At 43.0% G+C, this 24387-nt stretch overlaps 1 protein-coding gene across 5 annotated transcripts in view; it reads left to right on the top strand.

Moving 5' to 3' along the window:
• Window positions 1-24387, top strand: part of MYRIP (myosin VIIA and Rab interacting protein) — a 343444-nt gene that overhangs the window by 293065 nt on the left and 25992 nt on the right. For all 5 annotated transcript variants that reach the window (XM_077129739.1, XM_077129737.1, XM_077129738.1 and 2 more), the window contains 2 exons: window positions 5688-6325; window positions 19949-20188. In XM_077129739.1, the coding sequence (XP_076985854.1) occupies window positions 5688-6325; window positions 19949-20188 (878 nt within the window). The remainder of the gene's footprint in view (window positions 1-5687; window positions 6326-19948; window positions 20189-24387) is intronic.

The raw sequence follows: 24387 nt of genomic DNA, 5'->3' as shown, positions 1-24387 counted from the left end.
AGAGTCTTCAACTTCTACATGTGCACAGTTCTTTATAAAGCTGCCATTTCACGTAATCCCTCAAAGTGAAGAGACTCAAATTAGCTGAGTTGCTTGCCCAAAGTCACATACCAAAAGGCTGTGAGATGCTTGGGACCAATAGGGTCACAGCTGGCAAGCAGTGACGCTCCCGTGATCAGGCTACATACGTCTCTTGGACCTATGACTGCAGGAGTAAAGGCTGTGCACCCCCACCCCCACCCTCTCCCCCGTCCCACCCCATCTCCACCCTCACCCTCTCCCCCGTCCCCACCCCATCTCCACCCCCACCCTCTCCCCCATCCCACCCCATCTCCACCCCCACCCTCTCCCCCGTCCCACCCCATCTCCACCCTTACCCTCCCCCACCCCCACCCCCAGCACAGCTCTGCTTCTCTCCTCACCTCAGTGCACATACTGTAAAATGGAAGCTAGACGCACCTGTCCTCACATGAAGAAATCATTACAGTATCCCAACCCATGTTATGTGTTAGATCTAGACCCCCTTCTTGAACAACAACAAAAAAAACCATCAGCAGTAAACCCTCCATGCTTAGAGATATGCTTTTAAAGATTATGCTGTCATCTCCGTAAGGGAAGAGATTTAACCAACAGCTACGTAACAGAATCAGTTGTTAACACAGCTAAAAAATTCAAAATTAGTTGTTTAGACAGTGATTCTAAAGAGTTTCCACAAAGCATTTCCATGTTAACCTTCTAGTGTATCAGTAGAAACTGCAGTGTCCATGACATTGTGGAGAGTCTATGAGCGGTGAAATTTTCTGTATTTATGTATATGGTTGGGGATTTCGTGTTTAAGTACTTCTTTCCTTTTTAGACATACCTTTATTTCACCCTCCTGCCCGGCATATTCATATTCATTTATCCCCCGCCTCCTCCATGGCTCTCAGATTCCCACACACAGATTCCCACAGAAGAGGCCGTGGTGTTCCATGGGGCATATAAGAATATCATATAATAGATCTTCAGTAAACAGTAACCAGCTTTTTAAAATCTATTTGCAGTGTACAGAGTCCATATGCTTGCACTGTGTTATTGATTCTCCCAACAGTGTTGCTAAGTGCTGCCATCATCCTATTGGCAGATAAGAATGTGATGAGGGACACTGAGGCTCAGTGACTTTTCCAGGGCCCCACAGCTGACCTGCGTCCAGCTGCTCCTCAAAACTAAACCTCGTGACTCTGATCTCCATACCTTTCCCACTACTGCCTGAAAACAGATGTCTCCCCACCATAAAACAGGACATGAAAAGCAAATCAAAATTCAAACAGCATACCAATAAATTTGGATGATAGTATAATAATTTCTAAAAGATACTTGATTCCACAAAATGGTTCCCACTAGATTATGAGCATTCCATATAAATTCGCAAAGTATTTTGATTTTCAAAACATGGTTTTGTGCATAATTTTATGTCAAATCAGGCACCTATGTGTGCTTTATCAATTGTATATAAACATGAAACTGTTCAACAGCATTACACACAAAAGAGAGTTCACAATCTGCTCAAAAATCCATGCATCGCTCAGGGTGAAGATCTAAAATAAAAAATAAAAGCACTCAAAGAGAAGACTGCTGGTTTTCTGGGGAATGCTCAGCCCTGGACCTGGTCAAGTATCCATGCTGAACCCTAAGTTCTTGAAGGATGTCTGGTATGTTTAGCAGGAAGCAAATTATCCTGGGGAGCCTATCTCAGACCCAGAAGAAGAGAAATGTAGAACCGAAGAGGCCCCAGAGGTGGAGAGTATCTTAGAAGGTTAATATCCACCAGGCTATTTTTAGCAGTTCTGTTTATGTCTCAGGGGAAGCGTTGGCTTGAGAGCCTCTTAGTCCACAGCTGTGGTCAGCCTTCCGGACACTATGGGGCAGTAAACCACAGCAACGCCATTTTCCATCTTGGCTGTGCTTAGAGCAGTAAATGGATTTCCTCCAAACCCGTCTTCACGGTATGGACCTTGACTGAGCATCTGGTATATGTGCAGCAAGTGCTCAAAGATGGGGAAATAAAGAGCAGTTTAGACCCCATCCCTGCTCTTGAATTGCTCACTGAGAGTTGTCTGCACAGTGATGAAAGAGGAGGAGTTTGGAAAAAGAGGGGGTTGGGGGAGCAGGGTCCCACTAGGCTGAGATGGAAGAACATGGCATTGTTGTGGGGTTGTGGAAGGCAGGAGAGGAGAGGAGCTGGCGGTGGGCCAATCGCATCCCAGTAGGGAGTGGGCATTGGAGGTGGATCCAAGGGGCCACATTTATAGTATGTCAACCCTGGAGCCAGACAATGTATGTTATTATCAGGGGCTTTCCTGCTTTGGCTTCCCATGGCTCCAGGAGAGGCTCCAGACAAAAGAGCCACACATCAAAAGCCCCGCCTTGCCCCTCCAGCAAGGCAGAGCCTGTGTTCTTTAACAAGGAGTCCTTAACATGGGGCCCAGAGCTGCCCAGGTGCTGAGGATACAGTGCCAAAGAAGTCGTGTCCTGTCCTCAAGGAGCTCGCATCAGAGGTGCAGGGGAGGGAATGGACAACCAAGAAAATTAACTACTATAATTCAGATGTTAAAAAATGGAAGCTTTCCGGTAAAGCTCAGAGAAGAGATTAGCCAGCTCCTTGAAGGAAGGAAGGCCAGTGACGTCCTCACTGGAGAGCAGTGTTAGAGTTGGAAAGTGGTTCAGAGTGTCAGGCCCAGAGGAAGCATCTTTCCACTCGGGGAGCAGACTCCACAGCTGGCAACTAAGTCTGCCCCCCATCTTGTGGGTGTCTTTGTTTGGCTTCTCCCGGAAGCACAGCCTGTTAGGACCTGGTGATAGGTGGTTTATTTAGGAAGTGAGCTAAGGAAGCACAGGGAGGGGAGCAGAGACCTGAGACAAAGCTGGCAACAAATGACTTGTCACCTAGTAGGTTATGGTGCGGGTGCCTGGAGCTTGTCTGCCCTGCAGAATGCTGGGATCCTGGATGGAGCATGCTCCTGGGAGGTGAGAGAGCTGGGGTGCTCCCTGGAGGCCCTGATTTCCCAGCACTTTCACCCTGTCCCTGCAACAGGCAATGTAGGCTGTGGTAGCCAGAGCAAGTCTCAGGCAAAGAACAGCAAGTGCTAGCAGGTGGAGGCCGAGCCACTATAACCGAAGTGGGGAGGAGGGTGCCAGGGTTATGGGTGGGACACCCACAGGGACTGCCACTGGGAGAATCAGTGTCACCACTCATTGGCCCTAAATAGCTTCACTCAGAGCCTAAGCATTCCTGGAAAAACCCTGGGATGGGCTTTTTAGTCCCTGCCTTCCACACCACCTGACTGGTGATCCTGAGACAGACTTTGGGAAAATGCCAACAAAACAGAAACCCTTTTCCCAGGAAACCTACCATTACCACAGCCACAATGAGAACCCATAAAATGTAAATGGTAATAAAAAGCCTAGCCAGCCACTCTTCTGAATGTTGACATAGTGAAACACTGTTGCTGTATAAATATCAATGCATCACGCTGAATAGTGACTATGGGGTATATAGAGAATATACATATATCTGTTATATATGTATGTATGTGTATGCTTATTCATTTATATACTTGGGTGCTGATCCATAATCAAGTGTTAGTACTATAATCCAACTCAACAGATGCTAAATACGAATAGCTGAGGTTGCTCTATCTAGCAGGCACTAGAATACATGCTCTCTGTGTATTGCTTCATAAGAATGCTCACAACAGCCAAGGAAGGTTATGCTTTGCCCATGGTCAGGAAAGTCTCAGAGATGTTCTCCAACCAAGGTCTCCTGCTAGTGGATGGAAGAACCTTGGCTCAGCCCTGGATCTGATTGTATCCAAAATTATTGCACCAAAGTGGCCTCATTCATGGATGAGTGGAAAGGACCTTGTGAGAATGGAGCATGTGCCCTGAGCAGGTGCATGTAACCCACTGGTGAGCTTCACCTCATTTAATCCTGACAAGAATTTGTGCAGTATAAGCTATACCCTTTACACACTGAGGGACCCGAGGCTCAGCGAAGCAGGGTTCCCTCGGACCTCACCCCCCATTGTCTCTCCAGTGTACTAACAGCCTCTGGTACGGAAACAGGTTGATTGCTTCCAGGTATAAAGAGATGCCTGATTTCCAGACCATGTCTCAGGACCTGTCATGTGCAAGGAGTGATTGGTCATGTATGTGATGAGCTAGAATACAAGGGGGAGCACAGCTCAAGCCCAAGTGGCCAACATACCAGGAGGGCTCAGAGGAGTGGCCACGTCTGGGTAGGGAGACAAGGGCTCTGGGAAGCAACAACGGAGATGAGAGCTTTGTGGAGCCCCTGGGAAGAGAGATACTCAAGATAGAGGAAGCAGGGAGCGAGACACAGCACACCCCTCAGGCTTCCAGGAGGGCCTGCAGTTCTCCTGCAGGAGGGAGAGCCCTAGTTCCTGAGCCACACAAAAAAGGGAGCTCAGAAGTCCCTTTTATTGAAGTGGAACTGGGTCACTGAGATGAAGGTGTTTGTTCACCAACATCTGAATTCCCCTAAGGATGCCGTTCTGAAGAGGCCTGGCAAGTACAGTGCTCTGTGGACAACACTGTGCAACACTAATAACTTTCATTTCATTACTTAAAGCAGTTACGGTTTAGTTGGAAGAAAACCTGACTGTTTTAAGCAACATCTTGCCTCAGGGTTGCACCACAGCAACGGGACAATGGTCCTCACCAAAGCCCTGGAACCCTCCATCCATCCCCCAGGCAGCCTACGGGGTTCCTAGCTTTAAAAAATAATAATAATAGCTTCTGGGGCAATTGTGGTGCCCGAGGCCACAAGCCTGGGCCAAGTTCCCATAGCTAAAGGAGACACCATGCCATCTTACTCTCAATCCCCAGGAGCAAGGACAGGAAATGTTTTCTTGTTTTCCTTCAGCAAAAACTCAGCGAGGTGTCTTTTATACCCACATGCAGATCAACCCAGTCATGATGCTTTTGGCAGACCCAAGCCCCGTTTAGGGCAGTCCAGAGCTGTGACCGAGTGGGAGCCTTCCAGCCAGCCAGGGGCTCTCGTGCTGCGGTCTATACCCAAGAGCTGCCTTGAAGTCAAACTGAGGCTGAGGCTGTCCCAATTCCGCTTCTTAGGGGTCCTGCAAACTTTGCCATGTCACTCGTCTTCTCCTCCTCCCCTCATCTATAAAATGAGATTGGAAATACCGTAGTCTTCCTGCCTCAGATCCTTTCCAGAATGAGGTGTGGGGCTTGAGTTAAGGTAGATAGACATGCCCATTTTGCAAACTGTTAGCTTGAGGTCTGTAAATCTTCCAAGGGCAGGACTTGGTAAAGGCCTTCCCGATGGGAATGTGACCTGGAGGGGTACGAAGGGCAGGGCTTGGATCATCCCCTGTCAGAAAAAGAGGATCTGAGGATACAAAATCACGGCCTAAAATCAAAGAACTAGGAGGACATGAAACGGGGACTGGATCTCCCAGTTCCTCCCCACCCACAAAGCCTCAGGGAGCTCCCCGGAGACATGTAAACTCTGTCACCTAATTAGGAGTGCTCTTCCTCTCATCTTAGAGTCAGCTGCACCCCAACACCCTCCCCCGAGTGCATCAGGAAGATGAAAAATGGGAACCCCACCTTGCCCATGGTGGTAACGAGTTGCTCTCTGGTTTCTCTCGCCCGCCCGCCTGCAGACCTGGCTCCGGTTTTGCAGAGCCCGGACGGGAACTGGGTGGCCCTGAAAGACGGCCCTCGGCCCCCAGCTCGCCTGCTGGCCAAACCTAAGAGCGGGACGTTGCAGGCCCTGGAGGCGGCCTCCAGCGCGGTGTCTGCCTACGACGAGATGGGCTCCGACAGCGAGGAGGACTTCGACTGGAGTGAGGCCTTGAACAAACTGTGCCCTCGACCCCAGGGCCTGCTCGGGAACCCCCAGCCTCAGCCTGCACACACCCAAGGTTCCGACCCAGGCCCCTCAGCTGCCTCTCCCTCCTCGGGGCTCTCCCCTAACCCTGAGGCCATGTGCTCTGACTCCGAGACCTCCTCAGCAGGCTCCTCCCGGGAAGCCGGGCGCTGGGCCAGACTGTCCTGGCTGCAGAGGAAGCCTCCCAGGAACCCTGCAGCGGAGAAGTTGCGCTTCCAGGGAGAGCTGGATGTGAACTTCAACCCCCAGGAGGCCAGCAGGGAGACCTCGGACAGCAGCGAGCCTGAGGAGGCCCCCCAGACCATAGACCGGCGTGCCAGAAGGTGGCGAAGGGCCCGAGTGTGCTCAGAGGAGCCAGGCAGAGCACTGTCTTCCCCCAACACCCATCTGCGGGATCTGGACGCACATCAGGTAATACAGTTGTGCTCGTGCAATCACAAATGCATTTTTAGTGCATGCCCTCATCCAAGCGTGAGTGGTCTAGAGCATCCCAGATTTAGAATTCACAGACCCAGGTTCTAATTTTGATTTGCTGCTAGATAGCTGAGTGATGCTAGACAGGTGCCATCAACTGCCTGGAGCTCACTGTCCTCCTCTCTAGAGATGATAGTTTAGAGTTTAAAGTGCGGTTCACGAAGCGTGGCCTCCCGACTGGCAGCTTGGGCACCACCTGGGCACTTGTCAGAAATGCAGATTCTCAGGCCCTGCCCCAGGCCTGCTAAATCAGAAATTCTAGACCAGAAATTTGTTTTTACCGGTGCTCCTGGTGATTCTGCTGTGCATCCTAAATTTGACAGCCACTGGCTTAGGGTGCAGGGTATGGGATGTAGAGTCAGCCTGCCTGGGTGCAAATCCAGCTGGTGACCTTGGGCAAGATCTCTCTAGGTCTCAGTTTCCTAACTGTCAAATGGAGATAAGATTAGACCCTACTTCAAAGGGTGGTGGTGATGATTATAAAGAGCTAAGCTCAGTCCTCAGCACAGCACAAGGGCTCAGTAAATGTTATTTCAATATGACCATTCAAGGCACAACTTACTAACTTTCTGTGATTCCTTAGTCTACATGACACCCCTTAGCAGGATCATCAGTGGCATTGCCCACATGCTTAGTTCAAGAATCCCCTTGGAGAATGTGATTAAAGCTATGGATTCTCTCTTTAGAAAAGTGGCATCTGTATGCACACACACAACATTTTGCTTAAAATTTCAGTTAATTCATGGATCACCCCCCAACTGGATTAATTTTATGTTCTCTGTAAATACATCCTGCTGATTCCCAGCTCCCTTCCCTGCCTAGTGAAGCCCTGTCTATCACTGGGGACCAATTACCAAAACCTGTGGATCCCACTCAGCCCTCTCCATGACAATGTTTTCTAAACTCAAAAACTGGAAAGCTTAAGTCACCGCTTGGAAGCAATGAGTTGCAATATTTGGAACTGAGAGTCTCATAGAAAACTTAATTATATTGTCACTGCCTTCTTAGGAACATAATCTTTATCCCATTACTATTACGTTGATTTTTAAGTTCCTAGAGAAACCACACCTACCTCCTGAAGGTCTTTACATCCTACATAGTACCCAGCTAGCAGGCCCTGCACTCTTGTTTAGGTTCCACCAAAAGCCCTAAACCAAGGATTTGGGTGCAGGTAGTTTATGTGGGATGTGATCGCAGGAAGTACAAGTATGATACAGGGAAGTAAGAAAAGCCAACTAAAGCAGACTACAGGCAGCTGGTGCTTTGTCCCACTGGTGACCCTCTGAGAAGCCATGTGGGACATGGCTCAAAATTCTCCCATCAGAGTTTAGGCAGACTGGAGCTTTATCCACAGGCTCTCACCTCCAAATGGTAGATAGTTGCCCCTAGTCAAGGTGGGCATTAATTCCATACATAGCTAGGCTTGCATGGAGAGTGCCTGACAGATCCCTCAAGTGGAGAAGAGAGAGACCCAGGTTTGATTTGGAAAGCTCTCAGTGGGCCAGGAACTCCCCACTGCTGCAGGCACATCATGTAGGTCCAGGGGATATTGGAAGGGACATCACTGAGGTCTGGTACAATGGACTTCTATTGAGTGCAATATCCTGATCCCTGGTCCTGGGCCCCTGTGGAGGCAGTTGTAGATTCAGAGGTCCTCAGGCAACAGAATTTGGGCTTGGCCTGCTAATGTACACCTAGAACAAGTCCTTTATATGATTCAAGCACTCATTTTCTCCTCTGTAAGACAGAAGAGCATCACAAATTTGTCTTGTGGAGTGGTCGTAATCATAGAGTAAAAATATGAAGTTCTATTCAACTGTGAGCTCTGATCACCTAGATCAAGTGGAGACAGTGGTCCCGAGACTTTGAGTGACTGACCTCATGGTACACTCATAAGAGCTGCTGCATGGTTGACTTGCAGGTATAAAATGCACATCTTCAGCATAACTGTGTGCCTGAAGCTTCACCTATTTATACTGAAGTAGCTTGAAAGTTGTCTTCTGGTTTTAATCTTTGCAAAGCATTAATAGGAAGAAAGCATTGGCCAACAAAAAGGCACTGAGCCCAGTGTTGCCTCTGCCTCACTGAGAATGGCCATAAGTGGCATCACCCTCTACTCCCCACTAGATGGAGATGGCATCGCATTTCTGGAGACTTCAAAACCCAGGCCTTCCTTATTTAGTTTATTGCAGCAGTGCTGTTTAAATATATATATATGTAGTTGTTTACTTACTTTCTAAGTATATGAGTAAATGAATATAATGTCAAAAAATATTAAAACATTCAGATACAGTCCCCCTTGGCCATAACACTAATAATCCCTGTCATCTCCCCAAAAGGACTATGGTTATGTCAATCCATCCAGGTCTTTGTTCGTTCATATACAAATAGTCCATTTAGAAATATAATTCTATAAATGTTGGTGTTTTAGCAAAATTTTTATCCTTCCCTGCATCTGCTACTGCCATTTTTTCTTGACAATATGCCATAGAGATGTCGGTGCAGAAAGATCTGTGCATTATACCTGCAATGGTTGAGTGCATGTGTCAGCTTGGCCAGGTTTTGGTATACTGTTGTTTGATCAAGAAAGTACTGGCCTGATTATTACTATAAGAGTATTTCATGGATTTAAATCAACAGTCAGTTAATTGTATCTATGACTGATTATGTCTACAATCAACTACAAAGCTTGCGTTCAGCAATGAGAATTGTCTCACCCAATCTGTTGAAGGTCTTAAAGGAAGAATTGATGGTCTCAGCAGTAAGAGAGAAGAATTTCCATCTGTACTTCAGCCAGCCAGATCTTCCTGGGGAATTCATCAAAAACCTTCATCTGAGTTCCCAACTAGCAGCTTACCCTATGAAATTCAAACTTGCCCAACCACATGACCTGATTCCTACAATAAATCCCATACTATTTACATTTCATATGTAATATTCACATTTTGTATAAATATTACATTATATATCTCCTGTCAGTTTTATTTCCTTGGAGAACCCTGACTAATGTAGTTCCTACAAAAAATTACCTACCTATGGAGAGCCAAAGTCAGGAGTGGGGGTAGGAGCAGTTGATCTAGCATGCAGGCAATAAGAGGATTCATTGTCTGTAGAGAATTTTGAAATAATAAAACCCACTTATTATCACCTTGCGCCATGCATGGACAATTCTAAATAATGTCTTCTCCTGCTGGCAGGCTGCTTCCAAGGCCTGCCTGCACCCCTTGGATCTCCACTGTTTATGGTGAGGAGAAAACATCATTCAACATTTCCCATTAATGATGGACATTTAAAGACTTTTTCATTGTTTTGGTATTAAAACAATGTTGCACAGAATATCACTGTGCAAACCTCTATACAGTACAAGGAGTAGAATTACCCATTTGAGAAATATAAGGATCTTAATTTTAAAATATATACTTGCCAGCTTTTGTTCAACCAAGATGGGAGCATCAATGCTCCAGAGATTCTATCCCCTTACAGAATCTTTGAACAACTAGCAATAACTGATAGAGATATCTTTCTCAAAACGCTGAAAAATAGTTAAAAATTTTGCAGTAACCAAAAAAGTGATGAGTCAAGGATACACACATTAAAAACACAGCTTGTGGTGCCCTTGCTGGCCTCTCCTCAGCATAGTATGGAACCAGCCTGAACTCCTATTGTGAGTCCCTGGCCTTGTTCTGGAGGAAGCAGAGTAACTCTTAAACACATCCTGGGGTGGCTGTGTGTCAGTGCCAGTGCCAGCCTGCCAGGTGGCAGCCTGAAGGACAGAACCATGACATTCATCTCTAGCTCACCCTCCAAAAGTTGCTGTGCAGGCCAGCTGGAGTCAGAGAGACATGGCCAAAGAGGAAGGTAGAGCAGAACTGAGGCCAAAGGGGGCTCAGAGAAGTGCAAGTGAAAAAGACAACCTACAATAGCTTGCTATGAAGATGGAGGATGGAGGCCATGAACCAAGGAATATGAGCAGCATCTAGAAGTTGAGAATGATTTTTCTCTATCAGCCAGAAAGGAAATGAGGTCCTCAGACCTACAACCACATGTAACTGAATTGTGCCAGCAACCTGGATAGTCTGGAAATGAATTCTTCCCTAAAAGCATCAAGGTGGATTGCAACTCTAGAAGTTAGCCTTGTGAAACCCAAGCCACACAATTCCTGGATTTCTGACCTACAGAAACATGAGAAAATAAATGGTGTTGTTCTATGCCATCTTTTCTTTCTGTCAGAGACACTTTTTAATGGATAATATATAAATATCTGCTGAAACTTCTCTATTCATTTTATAAATTAATTAGGCCCCAATATAAATGAGCAATGTTTCTAACATCCAATTTATCAACTTAGGCAAACTACTAGTTTACTGGTAGCATAATATGTTGTGCAATATGACATTTGAAGCAAACACATCTTTCAATTTTGTTTCAGCAAATATTTTCAATACAAATACCTATAGATTGATAGCCATTGGTTATTGATGGTGTCATTATGTTTGTATAGTGTGTGGGTTTGCTATCTACAACTACACATAAACAGGATGTTACGTATTTGCATGCAAAGTTGATAATATGATCTATGACACTGGTCACTGAATCACATCAAAGTATTCACACAACAATGACTTATGTCAGTGGCATAAGACAGATCGTATTCTTCCCAAAATAGACTTTCCTTAATATTTCCCTGACAGTGTGTAGCAAGGCAGGATGCAATGGGAATCAACTGCAGTCCTTACAATTATTTTCAAATTGTTTCCCTCCAATTCACAAAACATTTGTTTCATAACCAGCCAAACCACTGGCTTGTACATATTGTCTCTGTTTTGATATTACAATCATATGTTGCTTTAGGGGTATGAGGTTTTAGACCAAAACTGTACTATTATCCAAATATCTCCCTGTAGTTTTTTACACTAAAATTTAGGTTCCATACTGTTTTCATATGCCTTAAAACACATTCTTTATTTGGTTTCTACCCTGTCTTATGGATCAGAAAATACACTGTAGATTTTTACCAAAAGCTGACAAAGTTTTTGAATGACTGTTTTCTTATTACTGTTAATTTGGAAATGCAACTTAACATGAACACTTATTAAATTGCTCTTCTTGCCTACTTCTTATTAATAAAGGCTATATCTCCAAATCAAAAAAAAAAAAAAAAAGTTGCTGTGCAGGAAGAGGCAGCTTGCAGACAGCTAAAGCAGTATAAAAAACAATTAAATCCAAATGACCTGAGATAAAGTATTACCTTTAAGATTAGATATCTTAATATCTAATCACTAGGAGTGGAGAAGGCATATTGTCATGAGGAGTAGAGCAGATACATGGATTCCTGTAAACAGGGGAATTCCTAAGGCCTCAAGCTAGCACAAGCCCAGGGCAAGACATAGACTTAGAAAAGATGGAGAGAACTCCACACTGCATTTTAACCTTGGGTTGAACTTCCTGGTAGTGGGGCTAAACTCTGAAGGACAACACCAGCCAATGCAGAGCCAATTTGCAGACTGTGAAAGGTGGTTTTTTACCTTGGTCTGTTTGTTTTTGTTTTTTCCTGGCACTCAAGGAAAAATCTGTCATATCACTAGCTGGACACAAATTTAAGGAACAGATAGCTCAGGGACTAAATCCCAGAGTTGAAACATTAAAATATTAAAATGTACAACCTACAAAAAAGGTTACAAGACAAACAAAGAGACAGGAAATAATGGCCCATCCAAAGGAACAAGATAAAACTTCACAAACCATCAATGAAGAAGACCAGGCTTTGGACACACCAAACTAAAACTTTTTTTAATGAGCTTAAATATGCTAAAAAAGGATAAGGGATAATATGGAGAAAGAACTTAAAGCTATCAGGAAAATTATGAAGGAGAATATAAGGATTTCAAAAGAGATAGAAAATCTGTAAAAGAACCAAACAGAATTACAGGAATTGAAGACAATAATAACTAAAATAAATTCCCTAGAGGGCTTCAACAGTAGAATGGAAGTGGCAGAAGACAGGATCAGTGGACTCTAAGGCAAGGCTGAGAAATAGAAAGAAAAAAGAATGAAAAAAAGTGAACAGAGCCTAGGTGATCTGTGGGATACCATTAAGCTTACCAATATATGCAAATATGTGTCCCAGGAGGAGAAGAAAGAGAGAAAGAGATAAGGAATAATCAAAGAAATAATGGCAGAAATCTTCCCATGTAACAAAAATACACATTCAAAAGCCCAACAAACCCCAAACAGGATAAACTCAAAGAGAACCACCCCTCATCACAAGGTAGTCAAACTCTCAAAAGCCAAGAGAAATGAGAGAGTACTGAAAGCTGCAAGAGAAAAGTAGCATATTATGTACAAGGGAGCTCTATTAATATTGAGTGCCAATTTCTCATCAGAAACCAGGGAGGCAAGAAGACAGTGGAACAAATATTGAAAGAAAATAATTACCAACCAAGACTTTCATATCTTACAAAGCTGTCTATCAAAATGAGGGGAAGATTAAGACCTTCCAAGATAAACAAGAGTTAAGGGAATTCATGACCTCTAGACCTGCCCTACATGCAATACTAAAGGGAGTTCTTCAGGGTGAAAAGAAAGAAACTAGACTGAGGTTCAAAGTGGATTAAGAAATAAAGATCTCCCAGTAAAGGTAACCAACCATATGGGTAATTATAAATGCCTGTACTATTATACTGTATTTTTTAATTGGTAGCTCCACTTTTTATTTCTTACAGGTTAAACTAAAATGTAAATGCATGGAAAGCAAGACAAATTTATGATTTGGGATACACAATGTGTAGAGATATAATGTGTAACAAATACAGCAAAAGAAGTGGAGGGTGGAGTAATATAGGAACAGTGTTTGTGTAGGCTATTGAACCTAAGTTTTAAATCAAATCTGATTGCTACAGATTTGGGATGTTAAATTTAAGCCCCATGCTAACTGCAAAGAAAATATATGAAAAAAATGTATACAGAAGGAAATGAGAAGGATTACAGAATGGTATACTACAAAAACTAAAAGGAAGAGTAGGCATTAATGGAAGAATTGAGGGACAAAACAATGTAAGACTTACAATGACCAGATAGCAAAACGGCTGAAGAAAGTTGTGCATTATCAATAGTTACTTTAAATGTAAATAGATGTAACTCTCCAGTCAAAAGGCAGAGATTGGCAGAATGGATAGCAAAGCATGACCCAGCGATATACTGTTTAGAAAAGACTCACCTTATATTCAAAGACACAAGTCAGTTGAAAACAAAAGATTAGGAAAAAAATATGCCATGCAAATAGTAACTGAGAACTGGAGTAGCTAGACTATTAGATAAGATAGATTTTAATTAAAAACTATTACAAGGAACAAAATAAAGACACTAAATAATGGTAAAGGGGGCAAAACGACCAAAGGACACACAATTATAAATACATGTTCACCTAATGTCAGAGACCCAAAATCTATGAAGCAAATATTAACATATTTGAAGGGAGAAGTAGACAGTTCTACATTAATAGTAGGAGACCTAAATACACCTCTTTAAGTATTCCATGAATGTAGAAATGCAATAAGGAACTAGAAGACTTAAAGGTTACTATAAACCAACTCGACCTAACACACATGTGGAATGCTTCATTTAACGGTGCAGAATACACATTCTTCTCTACTGCATGTAGGTCATTCTCCAAGATAGACCATATGTCTCAGTAAATTTGTAAATATTGAAATCATGCAGTGTGTCTTCTCTGACCACAATGGAATGAAACTGTAAATCAGTAATGGAGAGATAACTGGAAAATTGACAAATATGTAAAAATTAAACAACAGATGCTTAAACAACGAATGGTTAAAGAAGAAATCACAAGGGAAATTAGAAAATACTTAGAGACAAATGAAAACAAAGACACAATATACTAAAATGTTTGGGATGCAACAAAGGCAGTGCTCAGAGGATTTATAGAGAGTTTACAGAGAAATTTATAGCTATGAATGCCTATATTTAAAAAGATCTCAGATTAATAACATAACTTTATATTCTGTGGGGAAAGAGCAAGGAGAAAGTAAACCCAAAATTAGCAGAAGAAAGTAAATAAGATTAGAGCAGAAATAAATGAAATTGAGATAATAAACAATATAATCAACAAAAGAAAAAATTGATTCTTTGTAAAAAATCAGTAAAATTGACAAACCATTAGGTACACTGACAGAACAAAAAAGGTAAGATACAAATAACTAAAATCAGAAGAGAAATGTTGATATCACTACTGATCTTACAAAAATAAAAAAGGTTATAAGAGAATATTATGAACAATTACACACCAAAAAACTTGATGATTAGAATAAATGGAAAAAACTCTTAGAAATACATTAATTACACAAATTGGCTCAAGAAGAAATAGAAAACACCAACAAACTTACAACAAGTACAATTTAGTCAGTTCTGATTCCAACTTGACTTCAATACTTGTGGATCCACATATATTCCTCCATCCCTCCCTTTTATGTTGTTTATGTCACAAATTACATCTTTACGCATTGTATGCCCACTAACTAAGATTTACTCTTGTTCTTAGTATATTTAAATTTTCAGTCTTATATGACATAAAATAGAGCATTACACTTGACAAATGAAATAATTCTGGCATATGTATTTACCCATATTATTTCTTATACCAGAGATCTCTATTCATCCAGCCTCAAGACACTGTCTAGTGTCCTTTCCTTTCAACATGGAAGATTCTCTTTAGCTTTACCCATAAGGCAGATCTAGTGGTAATGAATTACCTCAGTTTTTGTTTGTCCAGAAATATCTAAATTTATCCCTTATTTTTGAAGGACAACTTTGCTAAGCCATGTACCCTCTGTGGTTTATGTTGAGAAACTAAATGTCAATCTTATTAAGGTTTCCTTATATGTAGCATGCCACTTTGCTTGTGCTCTTTTTAAGATTCTGTCTTTGCTCTTATCATTGAAAAATTTGACCGTAAAATGTCTCAGGGCAGATCTGTGGAGTTTATCCTGCTTAGTATTCATTGAGCATCTTGGATTTGTATAGTCATACCTCTCATTGGACGTGGGATGTTTTCTGCCATTATTTCTTCAAATTTTTTTCTGTCCTCTCCCTTCTGAGATCCCCATGATGCATGTAATGGTGTGCTTGATAGGTCCTACCAGTTCCTTAGGCTCTGTTCATTTTCTTTTTTCATTCTGCTCCTCAACCCATTCAGTTGTTTAGTCTTCAAGGTTGCTGAGCCTTTCTTTTACCTACTATAATCTGCTCCTGAACATTTCTCTTGGAATTTTCACTTCAATTATTGTACTTTTGAGTTCCAAAATTTCCATTTGGTTCTTCTTTATAATTTCTATCTCATTATTGAAATTCTCTTTTTCCATATAATGTTTCCCTGATTTCTTCTATTTCTGTGTCCATGTTTTCTTTAGTTCATAATTGATTCACTATTTACAAGTGTTGTTCCAAGGTCTTTGATGTGTAATTCCAGAGACCATGCATCCTCAAGAATGTTTTCTGTCAGATATTTTTTTTTCCCATGACCTGGCCATACTTTCCTGACTCCTTATTATGTTTTGAAACTTTTTTCAACACATAAATGTTGAGAAATGGACATTCTATTATGTTATGGTCACTCTGGAAATCTAGTTCTTCTATTCTTCAATCTTAACGCTAAGATCAAGACAAAGAAAAAAAAGGAAGGAAAGGAAGAGAGCAAGAAGGAAAAAAAATGAAAAATAAAAAATACTAACAGACCCCCAAAAAATAAATAAACAAGAAAAAAAGAATGAAATGCACTGCCTCTCCAAGTCTCTTTTTACATGGTAGTAGAAATCCAGAAGCAGCTGCTTTTCAGACTGAAACCTAGGCCAGCATCCCTGCTCATCCCTTAGAGATCACCCAGACCCAAAAAATACAAAATAGAGAAAGAAACAAAACCTCTGAAAAAAAAAAAAAAAACAGAAAAAGAGAAAGAGGTGCACAGGCTTTTTATGTCCCTGTAGATGAAAGGCCAGAATGAACTGCTTCTGAGAGAAACCAAGGCTAGCTAGCATCTGACTGGGCTCTCAAGTCTGAAAGACTAAACCACGGAAGAAAGAGAGAGAAGAAAACCAATCAATAAAAAAGGGTTCTGGATCTTTAAATCCTGGTAGATGCAGGGTGAGGCCAAAAGCCACAGCTGCAGAAAGGACTGAAACCAATGCCAAGTCTCTGTTGTGCCCCAAGGGATCTGTCAGACCAGGGAACACCCACACCCAGAAGGAAAAAGAAAAAACAAAAAACAAAAACCACTCGCTCCTTATGACCAGGTGGGTGTTGGTGGGAGACTGAAAGCACTGCAGCCCAAAAGGCTGAAACTGAGGCCAGCTTCCGTGCTGCTCCCTCACAGATCCCCAGACCAATCTCAATAACCCCAACTTTCAGAAGAGAAGATGTCCTCTGCCTGTCCTGCCTCAGCCTGCCAGGTCCAGGCTGCTTTGCCGCAGCTGCAGCATTTCTGTAATCTCTGCCACTGGGATGAGCATTGGGGCTGGTCCCTGGTTGTGCCTTCACTTAAAAGAGCTGAACTCTCAGCAGCCTCTCACTTTCCCTGACGCTGCTGTAGTTGTCCTAAATGTCCATTCTGGTTACAGGGTTACCATCTAGTTAATTCTAGTCTCTTTTCCAGCGCCTTCATTTTTCTAGTGATGGGAGAGATTTATAAAACTTCCTACTCTGCCATTTTGTGCCTGTGCTTTCTGTTGTGTTGGCTTTTGATAATGATTTTTACATCTGTGCTTGTGGAATCATCCCTTCTGGGTGTCAGATCCATATGCAAATGATTACAAAGACTTCTGTGAATTCCAGAGCCATCCCTCAGCATTAATATGATTCTTGAAGATCAAATAAAACTTGAGATACACCTTGATAATGTTTAGGATCAAGAGTCTACTCAGGTCTCACTGCTTCCAATTTCCTTTGCCTTATGACTCAACTTCATCCAAATCAGGTGAGCGACCATCCTCATCAACCCCTCCTATGTGTGTTATAATTATCTAGTAAGGTGTTCCTCTCCCTACCACACAGTGAACCCCACGGTGTCACACTTACTTTGCGCCCCAGGAGCCAGCACATAGTCGATGCTCAATGTGTGTTTGCTGAGTATGAATGAAACCACAGTTGACTAATTCTTCCAAAGTTCTCATGTGGTTTGGAAACAGATATGGAACATGAACTGGTCATGCTAAGCTGGCCTCCTCTTTTTAGTGAACTATTTTAGCCTTGCAAATTAGTGTTTCACAGACTGTGTGTCCAAGGAATAATTAGACCAAAGCTGAAGCAAAGTAAAAGAAAATTAAGATGAATTGACAATTCAGTGTGTTAAATCTGTTGAAAGATATGATAAGGGCAGGCCACTAGGTGTGAGTTTATAGCCAGTTGCCGGCTTCCTGGCTGGTAGAGTGCATTCCATGAGAGCAACAATAAAAATGTTTGAAAGATAAAGCCAGATTCCTTAGGCTGACATTTAACCCTCTGCAGTCTAGCCAAGTCCTTTCTTTTCCATGCTCTGAGCTTTATTCCTTGAGCTGAGCCAAGCAATTGTATGCGCTCTGGGTCTTGCTGATCTTGATACTTCTTCATCAAGAAGGTTTGCCCGCATCTCTACATATTAATAGTTTTCTCATCTTTCAAGAGCCTGCTCAGGGACTGGTCTTCCCGTGGAGCTTCGTAGCACCCCCTGGTAAAGGGATACCTTCTTCTCAAGCATGCTTGGGAGTACCAGTCATCTCTCATGAAGCCCTCATAACTGATTCTCTCTCAGGACCAGAAAAAAAATCACTCCCAAAGGACCCTTTTTATTTTATCAATCCAGTTCTTTTTTTTTTTCATTTTTGCATCATCTGTTTTCTTCTAATCACCTTTGTATAGACATCTGCCTTCAGCAGATCCAGTAAATTTGATGTACAGACATCACAAGGGATCAAATAATCTGTCACACATCCTTTTAGCAAAACAGGATGGTGCTCGTTCTTGTTACAAATAGTGTATGATGAAGTAAGTCCTTCCTGTTGAATGGCTAACTGGATGAAAATACCCTATTTCCTTTTTACCCTTAGTAATGTTTGTTTACACATCAATTCTTGGGTTTGAGAAAATTAATCTAGCCCCCTGTCGTCTGAAGACTCATCATCTGAGATTGCATGCATGCAGTCAATTTCACTAAAGAGCTCTCCCCTTCTCTTTACATTTATCTTCTGTCACCTGATAATTATGAAACATTCTCTGTCAATTTTCTTCTCTTTGCCCTTATGAAAAATTTTGAAATCTCAGCTGTGTTCAATGAAAGCTAAAAGCAGACTCAAAATAGTGATGATTTATTTCATTATTGAATCATCCTTCTAGGCAATTCTGTCATTCTACTGTTTTCTTATTATTTTAGTCTGTTACCATAGTCAGGAATAACTGATGAGTAACAGTGGAATAATTCCCAACATGACAAAATAGCAAAATATTTAAAGAGATGAGAAAAATAAAATCACAAAGATTTCATCATGTATCTTAGATTTATAAACTGGTCCAAAGAACCTAGAAAGATAAAATGAGTTTTTTTCCTATTCTTTAAAGTAAGTACACTTTCCGTTTGTTCTTTGGAAGATCTCTAAAATGAAATTAAAGGCACGAAATATCTAGCCTTTGCAGATAATAGAATAACTTAAAGAGGAAATTCAAAAACCAAAATTGGGTCCAGTGGAGTCAGAATGCTTTACCTTTTAAAATTCCATACCTATATGTACAAATAAAAGTCACAATCGCCATGTCTCCCCAGAGTCCCTTAGGCCTGGTAAGGACTTTGCTCATTGAACAAATTTAGGAGATACTCACTGAACAGATGGTAGGAGCAAGCAATGTAATTATTAAACTGGAACTGAAATTACTAAGGTAATGTCACGTACAATTCCTTATATAGGAGCAAGGCCCTTGCACTATCTCAAAATCATTGCCGTTTGTCTAGAATACTGTTATTCCTTCTCTCCCTTTTAGCTGAGTTATTGTTATACACACTTTGAATCTCAACTCAAAGTTTACTTCCACGGGGACACCTTCCCCAACCCACAGCCTCTCCTGTCAGCTGCCCCTTCATGGGCTCCAGGGGTTCCCTGACTTCTCCTCTGCCCTGGCCACCGTGCCAGTTATATGTAAAGATCCATGTGCTCTCACAATGAGTGTGCCTCTCCTCCCCTGCCCTCTAAGTGCCACGGGGGCAGCGGCCAGCCAGGTTCAGTCAGTGTTGCTTATCAGAACTGTCCATGTGGATGCTCAGTAAGTATTTATGAGTGAAAAAACAGAATGGGTTCAAACACTTTTCTGAACCCAGATGCTCACCTGAATCCTTTAACAAACTGCTGAAATGCACACATTTGAGAAAGTAAAGGGGAAAAATTAAAGCCCCATCTGTAGAAAGCACATCGGGTGAGAGAGCTGTTACTTTCCTGGACCGTCTGTTCTTTCAGGGGTTATTGGGAACCACAAGCAACCTGACGGTAGCAGAGGGGTCCCCAACTTCTCATTCTGATTTTCATTTAGGTGCTGGGTGATTTATCAGAGGCCAACATCACCAGTGAGGCTCGGTACCCCAGGACCAGTGCAAGCACCACTGAGGAGAAACTGAGAAACAGGTTGTACGAGTTAGCAATGAAAATGGGTGAGAAGGAGACTTCTTCAGGGGAAGACCAGGAGTCTGAGCCCAAGACCGAATCTGAGACCCAGAAAGAAAGTGTGTCCTCTGAAGACAACAGCCAGAGTGTGCAGGAAGAGCTGAAGAAGGTAAGAGCTATGAAACCACCTTCAGACAGTTTGAGTTTCCACAGCTAGGGTATTGGGAAAAGGTTCTATATCTGTGCAGAGGTGTGCCTGGTCCCAGAGAGTTCCTTCTAAAATGCCCATCCCCGTACACTTGGGAGTGCCTGAGAGAACCCTTCTTGATTAATACTGAGTGGTGTAATCAGAAGAACAGGCCCATGGAGGTCACCCAAGGCTTCTTAGCTCCTTCCAAGAGCCTTCAAGACAGCCCTTCAGGTTTTGGTTTGTTTTTTGTTTCTTGTTTTTTTGTATACTGTACGGCAGGGTCACATTTCATTCTTTTTCCATGCGAGTATCTTGTTATTGCAGCACCATTTGTTGAATTTTTGTTTGGTTCATTTTATGTGTGTTTGTTTCCTTGTTTGTTTGGGCAGTGCATGGACTGGGAATCGAACCCGGGTCTCCCACATGGCAGGTGATAATTCTACCACTGAACTGCCCTTGGACCTCCTCCTTCAGTTTTGAGTGTAATTTAGTGCCTCTCACATTTGTTGAGTGCCTCCTCTGTGCCTGAGCTTTGCAAATGTTAATTAGCTCATTTAACAAAAAACCTTTCAAGAAGAGGCAGCCCCTTTTTGCAGATGAGAAAACTGAAGCTGAGTAGCTGAGTCATGAAGATACCTGCCCAAAGCCCACAGCTGGTAAGTTTCAGAGCTGGGGCTGGGACACAAACCTGCTTAGTCTCAAATCACAGCTCCTTCCTCTACAACAAACCACCTCCTCTTTAACTCACATAAGGTTTTGTCTGAGAATGTCTAGATTTCTTTGCACTTGTGACACTCTCAATATGAAAAATTCCGTTTCATCGTTAGAGCAATGTTTCCAATGGAGAAAAATCTCCCAATTTTTTTCCCTTCTGAGAGCATCCTGTGTATACACAGACAAGTTGGTGGTAACTCCCGTGCCTGGGCAAATGAGTCCCTTTCATCAGTTTATTAGCAGAGCTGGTGTCCTACAGAGGAGCCCAGCCAACCCAAGAATGACCATAGGTGGCCATGAGCAGGCCCAGAAGGAAATGGGGACCATCCCTCCACCCTTCAGACTCTGCCTCGCACTCCCTCTCACCCCACCTTCCATAACCATTGAGTCCTCACCCACGCATCTGCTGGGCCCCTACCTGTGGCCAGCATGCATCCCTTTCCTTTGCCATTTGCATGGGTTGGAGAGCCTTGCTTGGCTTCCACAGGCAGCCCTTGGCAGACAATCATGGGGCTATGGGCTCCAACCTATTGCTTCATCTGTGGTAAAGGGTTCTGTTCCTCTGTATTATTTGAGCTGATGCCGCATTACAGTCACATTTGTCTGCAGGGGCTGAAAACTGAAAAATATCACATTATTTCATAGGCTAGCCCTGCATCCTATGGTTTTGTTGCCTAATGGTCTCAGGGCCTCAAAATTCACTCCACATTAGAGGCATATCAGGCCACGCCGAGTCCTAAACTCCCACTCCCACCCCACGACGGCCTGCAGGCCTCAGCTCCTAGATGCACAGCCCCAACCTGAACTGTGCTTTCCTGAGCACAATATGAATATGGGGAAAGAAGAGCCACCTGGGCATGAGGGGGGAATCCTAGGGACTTGGACAAGGTCCCCCTCTTGTCCCATGTCCTCAGTGAGAAGAAATCAGGAGATTCACTTTTATTCAAACCCTCAACAGTGTCAACTTCTCAATGTTCAAGCCTTCCCCCAACTCACCATGAATTAATGAATTAGATATTCAGCCCAGTATCACCCTCTACATGTAAAAATCCAAACAAAAGATAATTAGTATATGTTCACCATCAGGCATGGGCTTCTCTGGCTAAAGGCAGTAGAAATATAGGTTTATATATTAAAAATTATTTAGAGATAGAATGGTATAGAAATAGGATTAAACTGTGTTTGAAATACAGCATGCAATTTGTAAACTCTGTGGACTTTGGTTAATTTCTTAACTCACTAGTACTGCTTAGAAGAAGCCAATATCATTTCTTGCCTGTCCTATTTTCCCTCCTCCCAACCTGGTCTCCTTGACTCTCTAGGCCCTTCTTGGTCCCTCTAGTTCTTCCTCCAATCTGCAGCTTGAGGTCCCTGCAGTCCCAGTATTTGCCCACAGCATGTCCGCAAGCCCCTGTCTGTCTTGTATATGTGGGGTGGGGGGGTGGGGTAATTGATCCCTAGGACCCAGGCAGGTCTTCATTGTTAGTGGGATCAACATACCGTGGCCTCATCTGTAACATGGGGATAATCATACACCCTTACAGAGTTGTAAGGATTGAATTATGTAATGTAGGATTTAGCACAGAGTGGAGCCCAGCAAATGTTAATTACCATATCCCCTTTAACAATCTCATGGAAAATAAACTTCACTGTCATGAAATATCATCCATCTGCTGGCACTGAAGGAACGGCTCAGTGCCAATTTGCAATCAACACTTGCAGTGTCAACCTGTAGCTCTGTAACCACATTTGGTGTTTCTTTATGCTATGCAGAGAATAAGCGGGGAAAGCACTGCATAGGAATCCCAGGTCCCCAACTTCAGGATCAGAGTAGCTGCTCTCTAACCCTGTGATCTAACCATAGTTAGTGTGCACAACACACACACACACACACACATGGCCTATTTGAGGGGTGGGTCTGGGCTTAGCATAACTATTCCAGAAGCTGTCTATGCTCAGCCCTCTTCTCTTTGGCTTATCGGTGCACATTGGCCCGAAGTCTAGCTGCCTGGGGGCTTTCCTGGCTGCAGGAATCCCTTTTCCTGAGCAGAAGGCAGGCTGGAAAGGCCAGAGAAATAATACTCCCCGGGAGCAGCCTCAACCATGACCAATGGGAAGAGTGTGTCCAACAGGGTCAATAAGCCAGTTCCTTTTTTGGCCAGAGAACAGGGGGTGACTCTGAGGCAGGTCTCATGCATTGACTCCCAGAGTGCCTCAGCACATTTAGCTCTAGGCCCAACAGTGATAAACTTCTTAAAGAGGCATTCTTTATTGGCTCCCTTCCCTTCAGTGTCTCATTTCCCCACTCCTTTACCACAGTTTCCTACAGTTACCTCCCGAATAAACTATAGGTACTTAAATCCTTGTCTCCAGATTTGCTTCTGGGGGAAAGCACCAAACAGGAGAAAATGGAGAGTCCCTAATTCACAAACACTCCTTTCATTATTGTAAATAGCAGTGAGAAAATCCAAGTGCCCAGCTGGCTGCTATTTGTCCTTCCTTGACCAAGAGGAGTCTTGCTTTATACCAAGAGGAAGAGCTTAATCCAGACTTCATGTGTCTCTCCTGCCTCCACCACTGACCCTGATTTCTGGGACCAAAGGAGAGGAGCATGCATGTTTCCATGGAAATAGTGTTATCAATGGCAATTCGGTACCCTTGGTATGATATCTCACCTAGGAACCGGAGCTTTAGGGTCCTGTCCAGCAACACCAGAGCCATTTTAGAAACGCTATTTTTCTTGATTAAAGTTGGCCCCTTGCTATGGGCAGAATTGTCCCTACAGTTGGCTTAAATGTCCTACTTTGGCTGTGTGTTGGAGACCCAGTGATAAATCAGGGAGGACATTGCCATCTGAATTTCAATTAGCCAAAGAACAAACTTCTAGAGCTTGGGTCTAGCCCAAAAACCTCTTGGGAATTGTGTTTCTAAAGGGTCTTGATTTTTCTTCAATTAAGTGTGTGGTTTCCATCAAACCTCAGCTCTCCAAGCCATATGGCCCTCCGAGCCCAGGAGTGAGCACTCAATTCTTTACCACCAGCAGCAGGTGGCCATGCCAGTGGTTCTGGGAGAAAGTCTTGGTTCACATGGTTCTTAGAACCACTTTCCCTACAGGGATGCAGGCGCTGCACTTCTGAAAGAGGGATGCAGAGAAGGACCAAGAACTTCTGGCCTGGAGTTTGTAGACTACATTCAGGGGCTGCATCACCCACAACCCCCCTTTTCAGTCCTGGAGAGATGCTCCCCAGGGTCCTTTCTGACTCTAAAATTCTGTGGTTCTAGATGTGTAATGGACTAAATAGGTTGTTGTTTCCTGACCCAAGTGTCATTTATAACATTGTTTCTACTATGAAAGATTCCTCCACGTCAAACTTTTAGAACATGAATATTTTTTCAAGACTCAAGTTAGTAAATTCCTGCATCATAGCCAAGTTAGTAAGGCCAGTGCCCTGAAAGCATTTTTA

Source organism: Tamandua tetradactyla, chromosome 15 (assembly GCF_023851605.1).
Source record: "Tamandua tetradactyla isolate mTamTet1 chromosome 15, mTamTet1.pri, whole genome shotgun sequence".
Taxonomy (NCBI): Eukaryota; Metazoa; Chordata; class Mammalia; order Pilosa; family Myrmecophagidae; genus Tamandua; species Tamandua tetradactyla.
Note: the sequence above shows the minus strand (reverse complement) of the source record. Positions and strands in the feature narration are given on the sequence as shown.